The 21305-nt window shown below is 36.8% G+C and overlaps 1 protein-coding gene across 5 annotated transcripts in view; it reads left to right on the forward strand.

Moving 5' to 3' along the window:
- The window catches only part of NBN (nibrin), a 62086-nt gene extending 41270 nt beyond the window's left edge, over positions 1-20816 (forward strand). For 4 of the 5 annotated variants that reach the window (XM_077876314.1, XM_077876317.1, XM_077876318.1 and 1 more), the window contains exons 12-16: positions 5765-5836; positions 6543-6698; positions 9605-9718; positions 19084-19133; positions 20633-20816. In XM_077876314.1, coding sequence (XP_077732440.1) covers positions 5765-5836; positions 6543-6698; positions 9605-9718; positions 19084-19133; positions 20633-20663 — 423 coding nt within the window. In that variant the 3' untranslated portion in view covers positions 20664-20816. The remainder of the gene's footprint in view (positions 1-5764; positions 5837-6542; positions 6699-9604; positions 9719-19083; positions 19134-20632) is intronic. The other variant, XM_077876315.1, reaches the window with a different exon arrangement.
- The last annotated feature ends 489 nt before the right edge of the window (positions 20817-21305 follow it).

Consider the following 21305-nt stretch of genomic DNA (forward strand, 5'->3'; position numbering starts at 1 on the left):
CTGCCCCAATACTGAGATATCTTTTAGTCAAATTGAGAAATTCAGAGAAAGAGGGGTTCTTTATTATCAAAAATTAGCTGGCACTTTACAGAAAAGATAAATTGAACTAAGTGGTTCATATAACCTATAAGTTACTATTCTATAAGTTTAGCAATTTCCCCTATAGTGGAAGTCCAAGAGATGATTTCTTATGTTTAATAAATTTATGTCTCTTTATAAAGATAGATTTACTCTAGTTGTGTTGCAAATTTACATTGTTACTTTAGCTCAGACTATTCCAAAATCTGTTTTCAGACCACTTAATATTATAAGCACTTAATTTTTAGAAAATTAGACTCTATATTATTTTGGATACACTTTTGAAAATGCTCTTCCCTTGCCATATCCTTCCTCCCCACTGTTTTTATTTCTAGTTTTTTTTTCTGATGTATTTTTATTTTCTTTCTCTTTTTGTTTTATTACCACCTTTAGTTTTTAATAGCCTTTTTTTTTTTCTTTTTCTTAAATTCTATCCCAGATTGGTCCACTGCTCACAGTGGCCATAGCTCTGTCTGAAAATGGTTGTGGTTTTAATAATAGACCTCCTTGGTTCCTCCTGTATGGCTGCTCATTTCTGCTATCTTGACTGCACATTTTCCCAGAGCTCATGGTCACCCAAGCAATCAGGCACTAGATCCCAGAGTGGGAGGACCAGGAAATGAACATTACACACTAGTGATACAGGAACCATTAAAGTATTTTGTGTATCTAAAAAGACCTTTCTTGTATTTATTTTTTTTATTTAAATTCAATTTGCCAACATATAGTATAATACCCAGTGCTCCTGACATCATGTGACCTCCTTAATGCCTGTCACCAAGTTATCCCATCCTCCCCACCCGCCTCCACTTCAGCAACCCTCAGTTTGTTTCCCAGACTTAAAAGTCTCTCATGGTTTGTCTTCTCTCTGATTTTTTTTCCCCATTCAGTTTCCTCTCCTTCCCTTATGGTCCCTTGCACTATTACTATATTTCACATATGAGTGAGACCATATGATAATTGTCTTTCTCCATTTGACCTAATTTACTCAGCACATACCCTCCAGTTCCATCCATGTTGATGTAATTGGTAGGTATTCATCCTTTCTGTTGGCTGAGTAATATTCCATTGTATGTATAAACCACATCTTTATCCACTCATCTGTCAAAGGACATCTCAGCCTCTTCGACAGTTTGGCTATTGTGGACATTGCTGCTGTGCACATTTAGGTGCAGGTGCTCTTTCATTTCATTACATCTGTGTCTTTGGGGTGAATACTCAGTAGTGCAATTGCTAGGTCATAGGGTAGCTCTATTTTAACTTCTTGAGGAACCTCCATACAGTTTTCCAGAGTGGCTGCACCAGCTTGCATTCCCACCAACAATTTAAGAGGTTCCCCTTTCTCCACATCCTCCTCAGCATTTGTTGTTTCCTGTCTTGTTGATGTTACTCATTCTCACCGGCATAAAGTGGTATCTCATTGTGGTTTGATTTGTATTTCCTGGGTGATAGTGATGTGAGCATTTTTTGGGTGCCTGTTGGCCATTTGTAGGTCTTCTTTGGAGAAATGTCTGTTCATTTCTTGACTGGATTATTTGTGTTTTGAGTGTTAAGTTTGGTAAATTCTTATACATCTTGGATATTAGCCCTTTATCTAGTATGTCATTTGCAAGTATCTTCTCCCATTCTCTAGGTTGCCTTTTAGCTTGGTTGACTGTTTCCTTTGCTGTGCAGAAGCTTTTTATCTTGATGAAGTCCCAATAGTTCATTTTTGCTTTCGTTTCTCTTGCCTTTAGAGACATATCTTGCAAGAAGTTATTGAAGCTGAGGTCAGAAAGGTTGCTGCTTGTGTTCTCCTCTAGGATTTTGATGGATTCCTGTTTCACATTTAGGTTTTTCGTCCCTTTTGAGTTTATCTTTGTGTATGGGTTAAAAGAATGGCCCAGTTTCATTCTTTTGCATGTGGCTGTCCAGTTTTCCCAACACTGTTTATTAAAGAGATGGTCTTTTTTCCATTGGATATTCTTTCCTGCTTTGTTGAAGATGAATTGACCATAGAGCTGAATGTCAATTTCTGGGTTCTCTATTCTGTTCCATTGATCTATGTGTCTGTTTTTGTGCCAACACATGCTGTCTTGATGATAACAGCTTTGTTATATAGCTTGAAGTCAGGGGTTGTGATAGCCCCAGCTTTGGTTTTCTTTTTCTTTTTCTTTTTTGAAGGATTTTATCTATTTATTCATGAGAGACAGAAAGAGAGAGGCAGAGAGAGAGGCAGAGGGAGAAGCAGGCTCCCCACAGAAGCCTGATCCCAGGACCCCGGGAGCACCCCTGGAGCCGAAGGCAGACGATCAACCACTGAGCCACCCAGGCATCCCAGTTTTCTTTTTCAGCATTCCTCTGGCTCTTTGGGGTCCTTTATGGTTCCATACAAATCTTAGAATTATGTGTTCAGACTCTGTGAAAAATGTCCATGGTATTTTGGTAGGGATTGCATTGAATGTGTAGATTGCCCTGGGTAGCATTAACATTTTCACAGTATTTATTCTCCCAATCCATGAGTATGGAATTTTTTTATCTCCTTGTGTCTTCCTCAATTTCTTTCATAAGTGTTCTGTAGTTTCTAGGGACACCTGGGTGGCTCAGCGGTTGAGCCTCTGCCTTCAGCTCAGGGTGTGATCTGGGGATCAGGTCCCTGGAGGGAGCCCTCTGCCTGCGTCTCTGCCTCTCTCTGTGTCTCTCTCATGAATAAATAAATAAAATCTTAAAAAAAAAAAAAGCGTTCTATAGTTTCTAGAGTACAGATCTTTTACCTCTTTGGTTAAGTTTATTCCTAGATATCTTATGGTTTTGGTGCAATTATAAATGGGATCAATTCCTTAATTTCTCTTTCTTCAGACTTATTGAAGACCTTTCATTTAATAGCCAAGGTTTACATACTGTATAATGATATCAGGGAATACAGTCATTATATTTTGCTCTATGGTTCTGCAGCATAATTTCCCTGTCCTTATTTTACTATTTTGGAATCCATAACATTCTAAAAAAAAAAATGCAGTGTAAGGGGCACCTGGGTGGCTCAGCGGTTGAGTATCTGCCTTCAGCTCAGGTCATGATTCTGGGTCTGGGATCAAGTCCCCCTGGAGCCTGCTTCTCCCTCTATGTCTCTGCCTCTTTCTCTCTGTCTCTCACGAATAAATAGAATCTTTTTAAAAAAATACAGTGTAAAATATGTTTTAGAAGACTTTTGAAGAGTATGAATAGTGATTTGATTGTGATACATTTTGGGTAAACTAAAAGTTAAATCACTTTATTCTAATACTATACATTTTTAGTAAGAACCTGTTACAGAAGTGTTTTGACTTTCAGTATTAAGATGATTTTTGACAATTTTGTATTTTGAGATAATTGTTGATTGACGCGCAGTTGTGAGAAATTATATAGAGAGATCCAATATACCTTTCATCCTTCATCCTCTAATTGTAACATTTTGTATAACTATAGTACAGTATCACAGCCAGGAAATTGACTTGGATGCAATTCATCAGTCTTACTCAAACAATGGAGATTATTTTTAATTCTTCCATTTTTATCACTTTAAGAATTTATTGTTGGAAAGTCCTTGTACATATTCATGGATTAAAGGAATTGTGCTTAATTTTTCTTGCTATGAAAGTGATAATTGGAAAAAAATTCTTAATCCTTTCATTTAAAAAACTTTTTGCAATTTTAAGGCAAAAATATGATACTTCTTTTTGACATTAGATTCCTTACGTATATTTCAGAAAGGTAATTTCTAAAATACGTTAACAGTAGAACTGCTCTTTTTCTATTTTGAAATTTAAATATAGATTCTAACACATCTATAAGATTTTTTTTTAAAAAATTCATTTATTTTATAGAGGGAGAGAGAGAGAGAGTGGGAGCTAAGGGGGAGAAGGAAGTGAGAAAATCCCAAGCATACGCCCTGCTGAGCACAGAGCCCATCTTGAGGCGTGCTCTCAGGACCCTGAGATCACGACCTGAGCGGAAACCAAGAATTGGACACTTAACCAATTGTGCCACCCAGGCACCCCCCTGTAAGATCTTCTACAAGCTGAAGTAGAAAGCTGTTGGCTACATACTCCTGCTAGGCATGTATCCTTATTTATATATAAATATATGACCGCTGTGGCTGAGTCTTGGCCTTAAAATTTCCTAGTCTCCATAAAATGCAAACATGAAGCATTATCTTTATTTACATTCCTCTTCTGAATAGCACCCACAGAGCATCTTTTCATCACCCTATTCCACTTTCCTATTACAAATTAAGGTTTCTTCTTCTCTCCTTCCAAAGCCTAGTAGTGTAATACCTACCACTTACTGGCACCACCATTCTGTTTTCAGCAACCCAACAATAAAGAGGCAGCACTAATGTATTGAACCGATTAGGAAACTGACAGTGGGAGGTAGTAAGTAACTGGGCAATGTCACTTAGCTAGGATTGGAATGGGACAAAAACACAGGGCTACTCCGCTCTTTTGGCTGTTCCTTTTGTTAGCTTTCTCAAAGTGTCCTATAATCAGTTATTCTACGTGGTGGGTGTGCTAACATGAAAGGCGGTCGAGAGGGTAAGTTCGATAGGCCTTTAAAAGGGAGACTCTCCAGGACTTGGTGATTGACTCACCCTGAGAAATGGAGAGGAAAGAGTATAGAATAATTCCCAAACTTAGACTCTGAGTGCCTGAGTAGTTTGTAGCAATGATTTGCCGAGCTAGGAAGTAACTTGCTCAAAAGGATGAGTAAGTTTGAGGGAGTAGAGCAGGATGGGGACGAACTGTGGGGGAGTAAACTGCTCTGACTGTGATAACTTCCAGTGGGGGATACATATGAAAACAGCGAAAAGGTAACATGGTAGGCTTGGAGTATAATTTTTAATCTTACTATTGATAAATGAAAACATTAATTCTCTTTAGTTCCTAGGCAAGCACAAAGTACGTACATTTGTTTTTCTGCCCATTCTTTCCAACTTTCCTATTAAAATTTTTCTGAGTTTTTATGACTGCATCATTCAAAATTTGATGTAAAACAGTATGTGCCCCTATTGTATCCCAAGGGACTATAGTTTTTACTGACAGTTTCAGAAATCCATCTGTGTAATATGCTTTTATCTGGAACCTGGTCCGGATATATGAATGTGGAGGAGAGCATGATTGTATACAAAACAATTTCCATTTTATTGCACACAGATATCTTGAGCAATTGAAGTAACCCTCTTTCCTTTTTCCTGGATTAAGGGTGATTTAAAATTAAATACTAAGCATAAAGTTAGATAGAATCCTTTAAAATTGTTTTTGTTTTAGACTGTAACAGTAATACATAATCATGTAGAAATATAAAAAATACAAACATAAAAATTTGTTGATAATCCTATTGACTGGATAACCATAGTAAATATTTTGGTATTTTCTTTTTGAAATCTTATTTTATAAGCTTAAAATCAACTGTTAATGAAATTCTATAGCTATTTTTTATTCACTTATAATCATTTCTCACACTGTAAAATAACTTATATGAATTTATATTGTTTCCAAATCTTTGCTCTTGTAACTCATACTACAGTATCTTTTTTTCTATATATTTCTATTCTCATCTCCTAGCTTCTCTAGGAAAGTTACTTGTAAGTCTCATAACTGTGTCAAGAACATAAATATGTTTAAAGGTACCATTTTATAATTTCTATGAACAGTATTTTTTATTTCCTTAGCAAGAAAATGAAATTGAGAAGAAATGTGAGCTCAAGAGTGAGTCACTGTGGTCAACTAAAGAAGAACTGTCTGTGAGGAAATTTTTATTTTTATAAAATCTTTTATTTTTATAAAAATCAGACTTAAGGACCAATGTCTCATCAATTTATGTCAGTTTACATTCTTAGTATTAATCATTTCTCTTTCTGTAATTTTGATGTATTTCATGAGATAAAGAATCTTATCTAGCAGCAGGAAGGAATTTCAGGCTGATTTAATCTGCAATTAAAAAATGGCTTTCAGTCAGTAAGGTAGTGTATCCAGAATTAATAATTTTTGGAGGTGTCAAAAATAATAAAATAAAAATTACTAAAAATCCAAGAAAGCAAGAAAGCTTAAGTATAGTAGATGAGAACTTGTAGAACAGATTGTGCAATAATGCTAATTTATGGTTTTAATGAAAAGTAAACAAAACTGAGATTTCTTGCTAAGAAAATATATACAAGAAGATAGATTATTTATTGGGATGATATTAGAATACACTAAATTAAAATGCTGTATGCTTCTATCATATATATTACAAATATCTCTAAAATTGCATATTATTTGAGTAAGTAACTTTCTGGTTTGAAGTAGATATGATCTGATTCCAAATACAAAGTTTAGGTGCCAGAAATAAACCTTTTTTGTACTGTTTTTTTCAGGTATTTGAACTTTTTTTTGTAGATTCCCAAGTGACAGATAATATTCTTTTTCCTTATTTTTTTTGCTTATGTATCCATCTTAACTCCACTTAAGATCAAAGATGAACTTGAGGATGATGGTGATATGCTTCCAAGGAAGGTGTTACTGACTGAATTTAGATCACTGGTGGTTAATAACTCTACCCCCAGAAACGCATCCAGTGTAAATAGTGATTATGATCAACCAAAGAATTTCAAGAAATTCAAAAAGGTATGATATTCCTTTAAAATATCACAAGAGGGCAGTGTTTGAAATGTTTTTACGAATACCGTTGATGCTAAATAGTGAAACCAATTCCTATTGAAAACTGGTGTTATTTCTTGTGCTTAAAGCAGTTAAAATTACTGTAGGAAGGACATGAACTGACAGGTATTGAATATGTGAATAAATATATAATGCATATTTGGAAGCAGACTTCACCAAGACTGAATTCTTCAAAGGGTGCTGTTTATCTGGCCTTCCCTACCTTAAGAGGCAGGCTTTGGGTTAAATTGATAGTGTCCTTCTACTTCTAATAGTGATGTGTGTCTACCTGAAGGGGTTCTTTATCTCAGGACTTTATGAAAGAGCTAAACACATTAAATACAATGAAAAGTAAGCACTTTACTGTTATATATATATATATATATATATATATATATATATATATATATAAATATAAGTATGCACCCTGAGTATTGTTATCAGACCTGAGTTTCTTCTCCTCTAGGAACTGATGTTTAACTTATCAGTATGTTTAAAAGAATATTTCTGACCTAGTCTGTATTTTTTTGTTGTCTTTTCTGGAATATTTGCTTCTTATTCCATATCTACTACTGACCACTATCTTATGTTTAAGCATTTAATCAGAATACAGTAATTTTGTCAAAGGTGATTTCTGTGGAAGAATGCTTTTTATTAGACTATGATCTGTGTGATTCTCGCTGTACTATGAGGTATTGTAGCTTTTTCTCTCTAATGTGAGCTACTAGTAACACTTGTCAGTTAAATTAATTTTTTACCTACTATGACAGTGTATAAAAGTTTCTAAACTCCATCTCTTAGAGTGGAAGATGGAAATATTTCCCACTTAGATGGCACCCACTTACCCTTTTCCGTCCCACAGGCGTGGCTCATGAATACCATATGGGCCATTCTTATCTGTATGGTTACTTCATGTTCAATATCATGTTACTAAGTCTCATTGTTAAATCAAAATTCAAAAGAAGTACTATTTTTTTTTTTTAATTAATGAAGTTACCAAAGATAAAGCAATAATACTCACTTTTGGCCCCAGGGATGATCAGGAAATACAGAATAGTACAAACTGCTGGAAAGTAGTTTGGAAAAATGTTAAACTTTTAAAAAATATTAATATCTTTGACTAAGGAATTTTTTTTGAGACTGTAAAATTCAAACCAAAATTTATGTGGCAGGATGATTTAACTGGATTGGCTCTAATGAAAGAATTTATTTTCTTTATATACTTGAATCCAATAACATGCTCTTTTGTGTCTTTAAAGTATGTTTAATGATGAAAATTAATTTAAAATTCCCTTTCTGGGGGGGGCTGGGTGGCTTAAATGGTTAGGTGTCTACCTTCTGCTCAGGGTCCTGAGATCAAACCCCTCATTGGGCTCCCTGCTCAGCAGGGAGCCCGCTTCTCCCTCTGCTCCTCCCCCTGCTCATGCTTTCTGTCTCTCAAATAAAAAAATAAATATAAATAAATTCCCTTTCCACTTCATATATTGAAATTTTAAAGGTATGTCCCATAGATATTAAGGTTTTATTATTTCCTAAATAAAATATTAGCAGGGTGCTTCATTTGCATTTTCACAATATTTTTAGCACCTGTTTATTGATAAACAATTAAAATTTTAATTAAAAATATAAACTGTCGTCATCTCTAGCATCTTTTACTAGAGATACATAAATTGGAAACTTTTATTTTTTAAAGATTTTATTTATCCAGGGATCCCTGTGTGGCGCAGTGGTTTGGCGCCTGCCTTTGGCCCAGGGCGTGATCCTAGAGACCTGGGATCGAATCCCACGTCAGGCTCCCGGTACATGGAGCCTGCTTCTCCCTCTGCCTGTGTCTCTGCCTCTCTCTCTCTCTCTCTCTCTGTGACTATCATAAATAAATAAAAATGTAAAAAAAATAAAAATAAAAAATAAAAAAAGATTTTATTTATCCATGAGAGACCCAGAGACAGAGGCAGAGGGAGAAGCAGGCTCCCTGTGGGGAGCCTGATACAGGACTCGATCCTAGGACCCCGGGGTCACAAGCTGATCCAAAGCCACCCAGGTGCCTTGATTGGAAAGTTTTAAAGACGTACATTTTCATGAGTTCTAGACAAAGCTTAAACTTTGAAATCTTTAGAAGAGGAACGCCTAGGTGGCTTAGTGGTTGAGCGGCTGCCTTTGGCTCAGGGTGTGATCCCAGAATCCCTGGATCGAGTCCCACATTGGGCTCCCTGCAGGGAGCCTGCTCCTCCCTCTGCCTGGGTCTCTGTCTCGCTCTGTCTCTCATGAATAGATAAATAAAATCTTATAAAAAAAAAGAAACCTTTAGAACAAAATATACTTTATATATTCACCTTAAGTTGCTTCAAATGCTAAATGATGAGCTAAGGCCATTTTTTAATAAAACTTCCAGTTAAAATCTTAATTAAATTCTTGGTACATAAATCCCAGTGACATATCTAAATCTGGGTATAGCAATAGCCAAAAAAATAGGGCAAAAACATGGGTCTAGCATACTTACTTATCTCTCACTCACTTTCATTTATAGGATATAAACATTTTTGGCAGTTATATGTAATTAATACTCTTTAATTTTTATTAAGCTTTTTAAAAAATGATCTTAGGGGTATCTGAGTGGCTTAGCTGGCTTGGTAGCTGACTCTTGATTTCATCTTAGATCATGACCTCAAGGTCATGAAATCAAGTTCCACATTGGATACTCTGCTCAGCAGCAAGTCTGCTTGAGATTCTCTCTCTCCCTCTGCCCCACCCCTCCCCTCCCCTCCCCTCCCCACTCACTCACACACTCATTCCCTTTCTAAAATAAGAAAAAAAAAATGAGACGGTCTTAATTTGTTAATGCATTTAACCTTAAAACTTTTACTATTTAACAGGTCACATTTCCTGGAGCAGGAAAACTTCCACGCATCATTGGAGGATCAGATCTAGTAGCTCATCATGCTCGGAAGAATACAGAATTAGAAGAATGGTTAAGGCAGGAAATGGAGGTCAGTAGGAAATGGGGCCTGGTGACTTGCTTGGTTTACATTTTGGTCCCTCATGGTTTCCTTAGAGCAAATGAGAGACCCTAGATGAAGGTCAAGCCCCTCGTCCAGCTCCTTGCTCAGCAGAGAGTCTGCTTCTCCCTCTACCCTTCCTCCTACTCATCTGCTCTCTCTCTGTCTCAGATAAATAAAATAAAATCTTAAAAAAAAAATGAATTTTACATCCTAATGTAAAGGAGAGAAAAGAGACTTAACGTACAAAAATGAAAGAGAAAGCTAACGGGATAACAATTCAAAGATGGTTGTGCAGTCATGTGGGGGGTCATTGCAAATAATATCAGAGTTACATACTAAGTAAATGTACTGGGCTTTCGGAATCTAGAAATTATCTTTCAGTAGTTCCAAGGATTTCTCAGGCATTATTTTACTGAGTTCCACCTTTTTCCTATTCTCTTGTATCTCTTTTTTATTTTTTATTTTTTTGCCTACGTTTAATTTTTATAGAACTGCCATATTGTTTTCCAAAGCAACTGCTCCATTTTACATTGTCACTAATACTGCACAAGGGTTCCAGTTCCTCCGTATCCTCTCCAACACTTGTTATTCTTCACTTGTTTTTTTGATAGTGGGCATCTAACTCATGTGAACCTCATTGTGGTTTTGATTTGCACTTTCCTAATTATTAATGATATTGTGCACCTTTGCATATGCTTGTTGGCCATTTGCATATCTTTTTTGGAGAAATATCTATTCAAAAAGCTCTCTTCCTATTACTAATCAGATTGATTTTTTTTATTATGAATTAGAGGTGTTCTTTATGTATTCTGATAATCCTTATCAGATGTATGATTTGTATGATTTGCAGGTGTTTTCTCCCTTCCTCTGTGTCACCTTTTCACTCTGTTGTTTGTGTATTTTGATGCACGGAAATCCTAAATTTTGATGTAGTTCAGTTTATCAATTTTGTTGTTGTTACCTGTGCTTTTGGCCTCATATCCAAGAAATCCTTGCCAAATCCAATGTCAGGAAGTCTTTGCCTTTTTTTCTTCTAAGAGTTTTATAGTTCTAGCTTTTATATTTAGATCTTGAATTGTTTTTGAGTTCATTTTCATAGGTGTTACAAGATTAGAGTTTAACTTCATTCTCTGTGGTTGCACTTTTGCACTGTGGTTTAATGATGCTGAGCGCACCGTCTCGAAGGTGAAGGAGGGAGTCTCAAGTCAGTTGTAACTATTGACAACTGTTTGCTGTGGGAGACTCGCCTTGGTGCCTCCTCCCATGAGCAGTTGTTACTGATCTATCTCATTTCCCCCCAGAGTCTTTATAAGTTTTAAGAAAGTAAGAAAAATTGTTAAATAATATTGGTAAGTTATTAAGTAGTAACTATTTATATGTAGTTCAAATTCTTAAACTTTTTATTATGAAAACTTTTCAGACATACACAAAATAGAGTAGTGAAACAAACCCCAAACAACAGCTATAACAAATATCAGCATTCATCTGTTCTCTTTCCCAACTTTTTTTTTTTTCTTTCTGGAGTATTTTAAAGCAAATCCCAGTCATTTTATCGGTTCATTTATATTTATATGCTCAAACATATACAGATTACTGATCAAATACGTATGGTATCAGAAAATGCTTTTCTATGTCCTTTCTAGTAAGATACTTACATCATCAGTTCACATGGCTTTAAATCCTAGACTAGGACCAGCAGCATAGTTTTTTTGTTTGTTTGTTTGTTTTTTTATCAGCATAGTTTTGACCTTGAAATTGCTTTAGATTTTTTTGAAGACTTGCTTTATGGCATGTCTTTGATCATATCTACAACTAATATGTTGTAAAACTAAACCTCAGTTATAACATGGTTCTTTTGGGAAAATATGAACTGTTTTACTGCTTTTCATGTTAAAATGTGATTTTTAGGAGTTCACTGCATATATCAGCTACATATATACTCTATAATGAGAACTCATAGAAAAGATTATAAAAATATGCTTCTCTTTTTTTCTTTTCTTTTTTTTTTTTTTTTTTTTACTTTCTTCCTGGATGTTTTGAGTCCTAGTGGATATTTTGTAAAAATAATAAGTAATTCATAATTCTTTCTACCCCTTACTTACTTTTAACTGGAGAATTTAATAGAATTTAAAGTGGGCATCTTTTCTATAGAGGAAGTTACTGCATGGAAGTCAAGATTTTAGAAACACATGACTGTTGAATTGAGAAATAATCATAGGCCTCTTCCAAGGTAGAAAGTTTTCTTCTTAGCCTTTGTATTGCCTGATTATCGAGTACTCCGGAAACCAGAGATGTGCTCCAGAAAGGTCCTCCCAACAGGCTATTTGAAGTAAGGCTATTTGGTAATTGGCAAGTTAGAGGTATTATCTCTTGAACTCCAATTTGACAGAAGTCAAATTTCACTTTCTTCTCTATCTTCTTTTCTATTTTATCTTTTTTTTTTCATCTGGATTGCATTTTTTGATAACTCCTCCAGATTATCTTCCAGTTTTGTACTTTTCCCTTCCACTCCATCTGGTTCGTATTCCCACTGTCCGCTGAGTTTTCATTCAGCTTGTTATATTTTTTCAATTCTGGATGTCTGTTTCATTCATCTCTAAGTCTTATTATTCCCTGTTGATATTTTTAAGCTTTTCTTTTGTATTATTTGTCTAAAGTATTTATTGATACGTTTCTGCTACTCTTCTCTTATGGAGCCTTGTTTCCAAGTATGTATTTTGTGATAGTTGAATGTGAACTGCTCGTTTTGCTTGGAATTTAATCTGTAGAAATTCCTTGAACCCTGAGTTCAAGTTTATTTCCTCTAGAAAAGAAATGTTTGTGTCTGCCAGTCTTGTTCTACCAATATGAGACCACTTTACCTCTGCTTGTGATTTTTATGGATTACCTAGGTAATATGTATTTGGACCAGAAGTCCGAGTGAAAGGCAGCTTGTCATTAGAAACTTAAGAGAGGTTTTTTTTTTTTTTAAAGATTTTATTTATTCATAAGAGACATTGAAAGAGAGGGAGACACATAGGTAGAGAGATAAGCAGGCTTCCTGCAGGGAGCCCCATACGGGACTGGATCCCTGGACCTTGGGATCACACCCTGGAGCCGAAGGCAGATGCTCAACCACTGAGCCACCCAGGTGTCCCAGGAGAGTGTTTTAAAAATTTTCTTTCACCCTGTGCTAGGGTCGAGGCAGACAGGTTTCTTTCTTACCTTCTTTTTGTATTGTATTAAACAGTTTATTCCTCTTTCTCCCTTTAATGCTGGAGTCTTTTCTTAGATTCCCCATCTTTGATTTTCTTTTTTCTCACTCATCCTCCATTCAGGCATCAAAGCAGAGCCCAGTTTTTTAATGCGTTGCAGATAACCACAGGGCAAGGCAAAAGCTGACCATGGTACTTGTTAACTTCTCAGGGTTCTTATTTTGTGCCATTGTGGGTTTAGGGTAGTTTTCAGCAGTTTGTGTTTAAAAATACTTTTTAGGGATGCCTGGGTGGCTCAGCGGTTGGACGCCTGCCTTTGGCTCAGGGTGTGATCCCAGAGTCCCGGGATCTAGTCCCACATCAGACTCCCTGCATGGAGCCTGCTTCTCCCTCTGCCTGTGTCTCTGCCTCTCTCTGTGTGTCTCTCATGAATACATAAACATCTTAAAAAAAAAAAAAAACAACTTTTTGGTCAAAAAATTGTTAAAAAGTAGGGTTGTTAAGGTCACTCAGGATATTTGCTGTCAAAAAATGGAAGAATGGAAGTCACATCCCTTCTTCGTTTCTTTTTTGAATGAATAAATGGCCTTATTTAAAATGTGTATTTCAAAGAATTATGATAGTACACAAAAGAATGATGAAGTGAAAATCCCAGAGTCCAGAAATTACCTATTTAAACATTAAGTGAATTATTCCAGATACTTCTTTATTGAAGAGGAGTAATAGCCAGGGACAGAGTGGGAAGAGAGAGAGGAGAAAGAGAGGCTGATAGGAAGTAAAGCTGAAAGCATTGCTAAATTTTTGCAAATGTTTCTTCTTTTCGAGGTATTTTATTTCCTGAGATCCAAGACCAAGCAGTGACCAAAACCAAACCAAACAAACAAACGAACCCTTGTCAGGTTAGAATCAGTACTTGTTTCAAGCTGCCTATTTTGATTTTAGATATATTTTTTTGGCTCCCTGCTGTAAACAGGAAATTATTTGTACTTCAGCCCTCCCCCCACACCCCCTCCCCCCATCTTAGGACAGTCCTATTTAAAAAGTACTTGCATGCCTGCAGCATTCCTTCTTAGGCTTGCAAGTCATTAATGATGAGAATATATCAATTTTCCATTTGTTTTTCCTGGAATACAGTGTGTTATTTTGATTTGCAGATGCAGGTCTTTTTATTTCAAGGAACTCTTATTATGTCTGTGAAAGCATTTTTCTATTTGCTGGGTTGTCTACATTTAAGACATAATTATCCTTTTATTAGATCACCTTTGCCCTCCACATCCATCTCTTCTGCATTCACTGGGGTTTTCTTAAGCTCTTTTACTATGTCAAAAATTCAGATTTCAGCTGTGTCTGTTCTGTTCTTCATCAGCGATGTGATCTTGGGCATATTACTTCTTCTACTTCCTTATGCTTACATTTCTTCCTGTGCAAATTGGGAACAATAATAGTACCTCTGTTTCACAGAATTTTTCTAAGGATTAAATAAGATGCTACTTATAAAACATTTATAGCAGTGGAAACAGTCACTGTTAGGTGTTTCTAATTCATTTGATTCTGAAATGGTGTTAATGGGTCTCAGTCTGTTAGCATTTGTTCTCTTTTCATTGTCATTGTGTTTTTTTGTCATCTAACTTTTTGGTTTGTATTGCTTTCGTGTTCTTAGTAACTTCGTTTTTTTTTATCCTTGGGTTATTTCTTGCAGACTAGGTTCTTCATGCATCTTGCATGTTCTGTTCCAGTTGCTGTCTTCCCCCACCCCCACCCCTTGGTAATGTAGTTTATAGTTTCTTTCATCTTGCAGCTATTTAGCGTAAAATACTCTGTCCAGGTACTTTGTTTACTCTGTGAAGTATCGTATGCTATCATGTGCAGGGATTACAATCTAAAGACCATTTGTGCAACTGATGAATTAATAGACTCTACATCTGAAACTAATGGTGTACTAATTGAATTTAAATAAAAAATACAGATGAATGGATAAATATACACAATAGAATATTACTCAAACATTAAAGAATGAAATCTTGCCATTCGTTTGCAATGACGTGGTTGGAGCTAGAGTATATTATGCTAATAAGCAAAACTAGCATAAGCAAAATAAGTCAGAGAAAGACAAATACCATATGATTTCACTCCTATTTGCAATTTAAGAAACAAAACAGATGAACATAGGGGAAGGAAAGGAAAAATAAGATAAATCAGAGAGAGAGGGAAACCAGAAGAGATTCTGGATTGTAGGACACAAACTGAGGATTGCTGGAGGGGGAGGAGGGTGGGGGGTTGGGGTAACTGGGTGATGGGCATTAAGGAGGGCACGTGATGTGATGAGCACTGGGTGTTACATGCAACTGATGAATCACTGAAGACTCTACCCCTGAAACTGATAATACACTATATGTTAACTAAATTAATTTAAATAGAAATTTAAAAAAAACAAAGACTGTGAGGCAAAAAGTGAAGTATCAGAATTACTCCTACCCAAACTCTTAGTGTATCTGGAGACGACGAATCCAGGAAAGGAAGGGCTCAGCAGGAGCTCTGTGCTGCTCCTTCCGGGGACTGGGATTAAATGTATACCAGGGAGTGTATATCTTACCCCAGAAGACAGTAGTAACCTGCCATTTTAGGTGGTTTTCCTGATTTGTCAGGGCTGCATGGAGCCTGTGCCTTTGGTCAGTGTCAGTCCCGCTTACTTCCCTGTGCCAGGCGTCCCTTCCAGCAGTCCACCAGCAGTGTTTTCTCTCTCCTGCTCAGGCTCCTTTTCCCCAAATGTGGAGTATTATTAAGCATTTTCAGGTTTGGCTTTAGTTTGTGTAATGGGCTGGGGCACCGGTAGGAACGTGTTGAATCAATCTTTGGGTTCTCTGCAGGCTGCCTTTTTCAAGTCTGTGGGTTCTTGATTATTACAGCTGTAGGGTTTTGTTTGTTCTTGGCTGCAGAGGAGTTGAGAGAACGACAGTGTAGCTGCTGACTTTATTCTGACTTTGATTTATTCGATTAGAATTAGTAGAGAGCCTCCACCAGAGCCTCTTTTTACTAGAGCAATTTTAGGTGCAGTAGGTTGGATTTACTCTTTAAGATAAGAGAGTTGAGGGATCCCTGGGTGGCTCAGCGGTTTGGTGCCTGCCTTCGGCCCAGGGTGTGATCCTGGAGTCCCGGGATCGAGTCCCACGTCGGGCTCCCTTCATGGAGCCTGCTTCTCCCTCTGCCTGGGTCTCGGCCTCTCTCTCTCTCTGTGTGTCTCATGAATGAATAAGTAAAATCTTTAAAAAAAAATAAGATGAGAAAGTTGACTTCGTTGTGCGGCTGCAGTGTGTGTATAGAAGTATGCTCTTGTCGTGGTGTCCTCTTCCCTAGGCTCGTCCCAGCTACTCTTCTTAAGTACTTTTTGCCTTTCCTTTTTTAGTTCTTCTTTTTCTACTTCTGCTATAAACCAGGCTTGGTTTTCATAACCACTGAATACATTCCTGAAGTTTCCTTCGATTTAGGTATATTTTCATTTTGCGCATTAAACATAATAACGCTTTGAGACACTATCCAGCCTGATTTGAATTTTGAAAGACTGGAGATGTAATTCTCCCCAACCCTTTAAAAAATGCCAGTAATAGGAAGATTTCTGTTTCTTAACGCTACTTTACTTAATGTTTTTACTAAGGCACATAAAGCTGATTTTTCCTTATTGATTTTTCTTTACTGTATTATGGCTTTAAAATTAGTATCTCCTTCCAGGAAGCCTTTTCAGAGTAATTACGATACGATAATGATGCCAGCTGCTTTTTTGACAGCTTTATGGGCATCATTGTCCTCCCATTTATGTTCTGCTATACCTGTTAGAAAATGTGGAAAGATATATCATGTAAGATCATTTTGATATTTCACTGTATGGATTGAAAATCATTCTATAAGAATCCCTGTAAGTCATTCTTCTCGGCCCTTCCCAAAGACGCAGAATCAGTGTAATATTGATGGTGCTCCTCGCACTCAGGGAGACCTAGTCAAATCCCACGTTTTCCATATGACAACCTTTTGATCTCCCACAAGTTACTTAACCTAAGTCTTTGTTTCCTTGTTGGTTAAAACTGGGATAATAATCCAATAGCAATAATTAAGTTATATGAAGATCAAATGAGATTGTTTTAGGAAGAGTGAGATTGTTTTAGGAAGAGTTTTAAAATAGTATCTGGAAAATGTACAAATGTAAGTTATTAACCCTAAAAATAAACAGTATGTATATTCAGCCTTTTAATGAAGATAAGATACAGGGAATTATAACAGAGGGGAGAAATCGATGGGCATCTGTAAGTTGTGTAGCTGAAGGTTTATGGGAGTTCTTCATAGCAGATATTATTTTTATACTTTTATTTTATTTATTTATTTTTTATTTTTTTTAAAGATTTTATTTATTTATTCATAAAGACAGAGATTGAGAGAGAGGCAGAGACACAGGCAGAGGGAGAAGCAGGCTCCATGCAGGGAGCCCGACATGGGACTCGATCCCGGGACTCCAGGATCAGGCCCTGGGCCCAAGGCGGTGCTAAACCGCTGAGCCACCAGGGCTGCCCTGTTTTTGTACTTTTAAATGAAGAAGATTGGGATCCCTGGGTGGTGCAGCGGTTTGGCGCCTGCCTTTGGCCCAGGGCGCGATCCTGGAGACCCAGGATCGAATCCCACATCGGGCTCCCGGTGCATGGAACCTGCTTCTCCCTCTGCCTGTGTCTCTGCCTCTCTCTCTCTCTCTCTCTCTCTCTCTGTGACTATCATAAATAAATAAATTTAAAAAAAAATAAATGAAGAAGATTGAAAACCATTGGTAAAGGGTGAAGAACACGTTCCTGGACACATAGTAGGCCTTAAAAGTTAATGCACGCTGAAAGATTGTCAGATATGGGAAGAGGAGAAAAAGGAGGTAGTTTTCTGGGCAGAGGGGAAAACAAGAATGTTTGTTAGGAAGGGAGTCTAGTCTAGTTGGTAGTTTTGTGATTCAGCTTTAACTGGCAAACAGTGTTCGTGAGAGGGGACGTGGGAAGTGATTGAGGATGGAGAATGGGGCCAGGTTATGAAGAGCCTTTCCCATGTTCAGGGCCAAACTCAAGAGTTTGTGTTTTCTTTGGTATGTGGAAAGTCACTGAAGGCCTTTGAATGGCACACAATAGGATCATAGCTAGATTTTAGAAAGATGCACCCAGCACAGAGTTTTTCTGGTCCTAACTCTCAAAGATGCGTTAGGAGTCTACTACGAGTTTGTGTGTGTGTGTGTGTGTGTGTTTAAGGCTTTATTTATTCATGAGAGGCACAGAGAGCGAGGCAGAGACATAGGTGAGGGAGAAGCAGGCTCCTCAAAGGGAGCCCAGCGCAAGACTCGATTCCAGACCCCAGGATCACATCCTGAGTTGAAGGCAAATGCTCAAACGCTGAGCCACCCAGGCCTCCCGATGAGTCTGTGTTTAAAATTACTTTGTCAGTGGGGCGCAAGGTGGCTCAGTCGGTTAAGCGTCTGCCTTTGGCTCAGGTCATAATCCCAGGGTCCTGGGATCGAGTCCCTCATCAGTGTCCCTGGCTTCTCCCTCTCCCTCTGCCTCTCCCCACATTCCCCTGCTCATGCTCATGCGTTCTCTCACCCTCTCTCTCTCTCTCTCTCAAATAAATAAAATCTTTTTTGAAAAAAAAATTTAAATTAAAAAAAAATAACTTTGCAGTGAAGAGTTCAGCTGCAGCTTCAGAGCCCAGGTTTGGGACCTTGGGGATGAAAACCACTTCACCCGTAGAGCTGCTGTAGTTGAAAGTGGGATAGATTTTGCCCTCTCAGCCCCTTCATCAGTCCTATGACCTCAAAACAATGATATTTCATGTAGTAAAAGGGTTCTCCTGGAAAAAAAATTCAAAACTCAATAAGCTAGCAATATATACATATGTTGGTTGCCTTTGGAAAGGGGATTGGCTGGGAAAGGTTGTTTAAGTAGAGGACTTTTGCAGTAATCTTGGCATGAAGTTGAAAATGGAGAGGATCTGATAAACGGGGGAAATACCCTAGAAGCAGAACTCATAGACCTGCTGACCTCCTGGATGTGGAAATCTCTGAGATGACTGACCACCCAGTGTAGGAGTTGATTAACCATGTATTCATCACTGAACAAATGTTTCAAATTATGTTAATTTTGACAGGTGCAAAACCAGCATGCGAGAGAAGAGTCTCTTGCTGATGATCTCTTCAGGTAAAGTTTAATTTCATCTTTCTCATGAATCTTTGAGATGTGTATAAAATTCAATTTTTATTCACAGAGATTAAATACTCATTTCTTCTGTCTTATGGGGTGCCTGGCTGGCTCAGTTGCTTGAACATCTGACTCTTAATTTTGATTTTTTTGGGGTTTTTTTGTTTTTGTTTTTGTTTTTTTTTTTTTACTCTTAATTTTGGCTCAGGTCACAATCTCTCAGGGTTGTGGGATCGAGCCCCACATCGGGCTCTGAGCTCAGTGTGGAGTCTGCTTATCCTTCTCCCTCTGCTCCTCCCTGACACAACGCACGCTTGCTCTTTCTCTTGTTCTCTCTCGCATGTGCGTGCGCGCTCTCTCTCTAAAATAAATAAAATCTTTTTAAAAAGAGAAAAAATAATCAGTCCCTTCACCTAAAGAATGTTTTGTTTTTAATGTATGTATTTCTGTTTACTACTTGAGCACCCCTCATTTGGGTTTGCTGGATATGTCTTCAGGGTTTAGGGTTGATTCAGTTGAACTCTATCACAAGATATTTAAAATTTGTGTAAAGGCATTCATGCAAAAGAAGGGTCCTGAACTGGTGAATTTGGCTGATAATGTTTGTGAGATTTTCACCTCTGAGTAGAATCATGAGTGAGTGGGTTTTGAGTTAAGACAAATTACATACCAGAGCATTTGTTCAGGTTTAGTTGGCACAAGCATAAAAACAAAAGGCTGGATTAGAGTTTCAAATCCGTGTTTTGTGGGAGGTTTAGAGGAGTTATAATGGTCGATTACAATTTAATTCTGATTTAACACGTTTTCAGCATTCCTGCATGCCCAAGACCTTATAAAATTAGCTCTCAAAAACCAATAGTATAAAATCAGATTACCTTTATCTACTTATAGATAGGTACTGGCTAGGGGAGTATAACACACTCCCAAATTTATGTAAAGGCAGAACCAAGAACTACTGTATTTTTGAGTCTCTTTTGTAGCCAGTTTGAGTCTTTTAAGTTCATTATTGACACTGTATATATCATTGGGGTTAAAATGTTGACTGTGCTGATTTTTCATAAGTAGTTAATATCTGTTTGCCAGTTAAATTTATTTAATTACTGTAGGAGAAAATTATATGAAGTAAATCTATTGTAGGCTCATTATACTCTTTTGTGCAAATCTTCTACATTAGTTGAGAGTGGAAGGAGTCTGAAGCCAGACTAGGAGAGGTATAAACATGTATTTTATTTTTAAATTGTTTTCATTAATTATTTTAATGCTTTTATAGGACTTTTTCTATTGTTGATTTCTCTTTTTACCAAATATTCATCAAACCAACATCAAGAGGATAAATAAAAGTAAAAATGTCTGTGCTTTAATATCAGATCCTAAGGATAAAATTGTCATTCTCATTGTGTTTGCCAAAGTGTAACCATGTTTTGAAAACCCTTTTACTTTAAAAGTTAAAGAAATGCCATCATTTATCTAGATATCTTTTAACTTTTCTTTTTTTGCAGATACAATCCAAATGTAAAGAGGAGACGATAACTGAAGATTTTATAAAGAAGTCACAGAAAAGCATTTCCTATCAAGCATTTACATCAAGATTCCTCTGGGATACATTCATTAAATCTCTAGAAAGGATTTAAATTACAGAGGTTTTATGGCCTAAATTTGTTGAATAAAATGTACAGAACTCCACTTTTTTGTGTGTGTGACAGTATTATTATTCAATCTTCAGTCATCTCTTATGGTAATTTTTTTCATTTCTAAATGTGGCTTTTTATTTATTGAATATTTAATAATCACAGCTCAAAATTCTAAAAGTATAAAAGGATAAGAAATGAAAAACTCGTGCCTCTACCACAGGTCTAGCTATTTAGTTCTCCTCCTCAGAAAAAAATCCATGATACTCATTTGTTAGGAGTCTTTCCAAAGAGTTTTGATGCCTATTCAGATTTCTGTGCATATTATTTTTCAATAATTTTCTACAAAAATGATAGTATAACATATACAGTATTCTTCACCTTGTTCTTTTTTTGCCAAATAGATTGGAAGGTCATGGAAGATCATACACATATCAGAGCATACTTTCTTCCCCCATTATACCATAGGCTTCCTCGAACTGAAGTGACCCAAATGAAATGCATTTCAGGGAGGAAGATGTCACCCACATATTATTCTAGTACT

Source organism: Canis aureus, chromosome 28, assembly GCF_053574225.1.
Source record: "Canis aureus isolate CA01 chromosome 28, VMU_Caureus_v.1.0, whole genome shotgun sequence".
NCBI classification, from domain to species: Eukaryota; Metazoa; Chordata; class Mammalia; order Carnivora; family Canidae; genus Canis; species Canis aureus.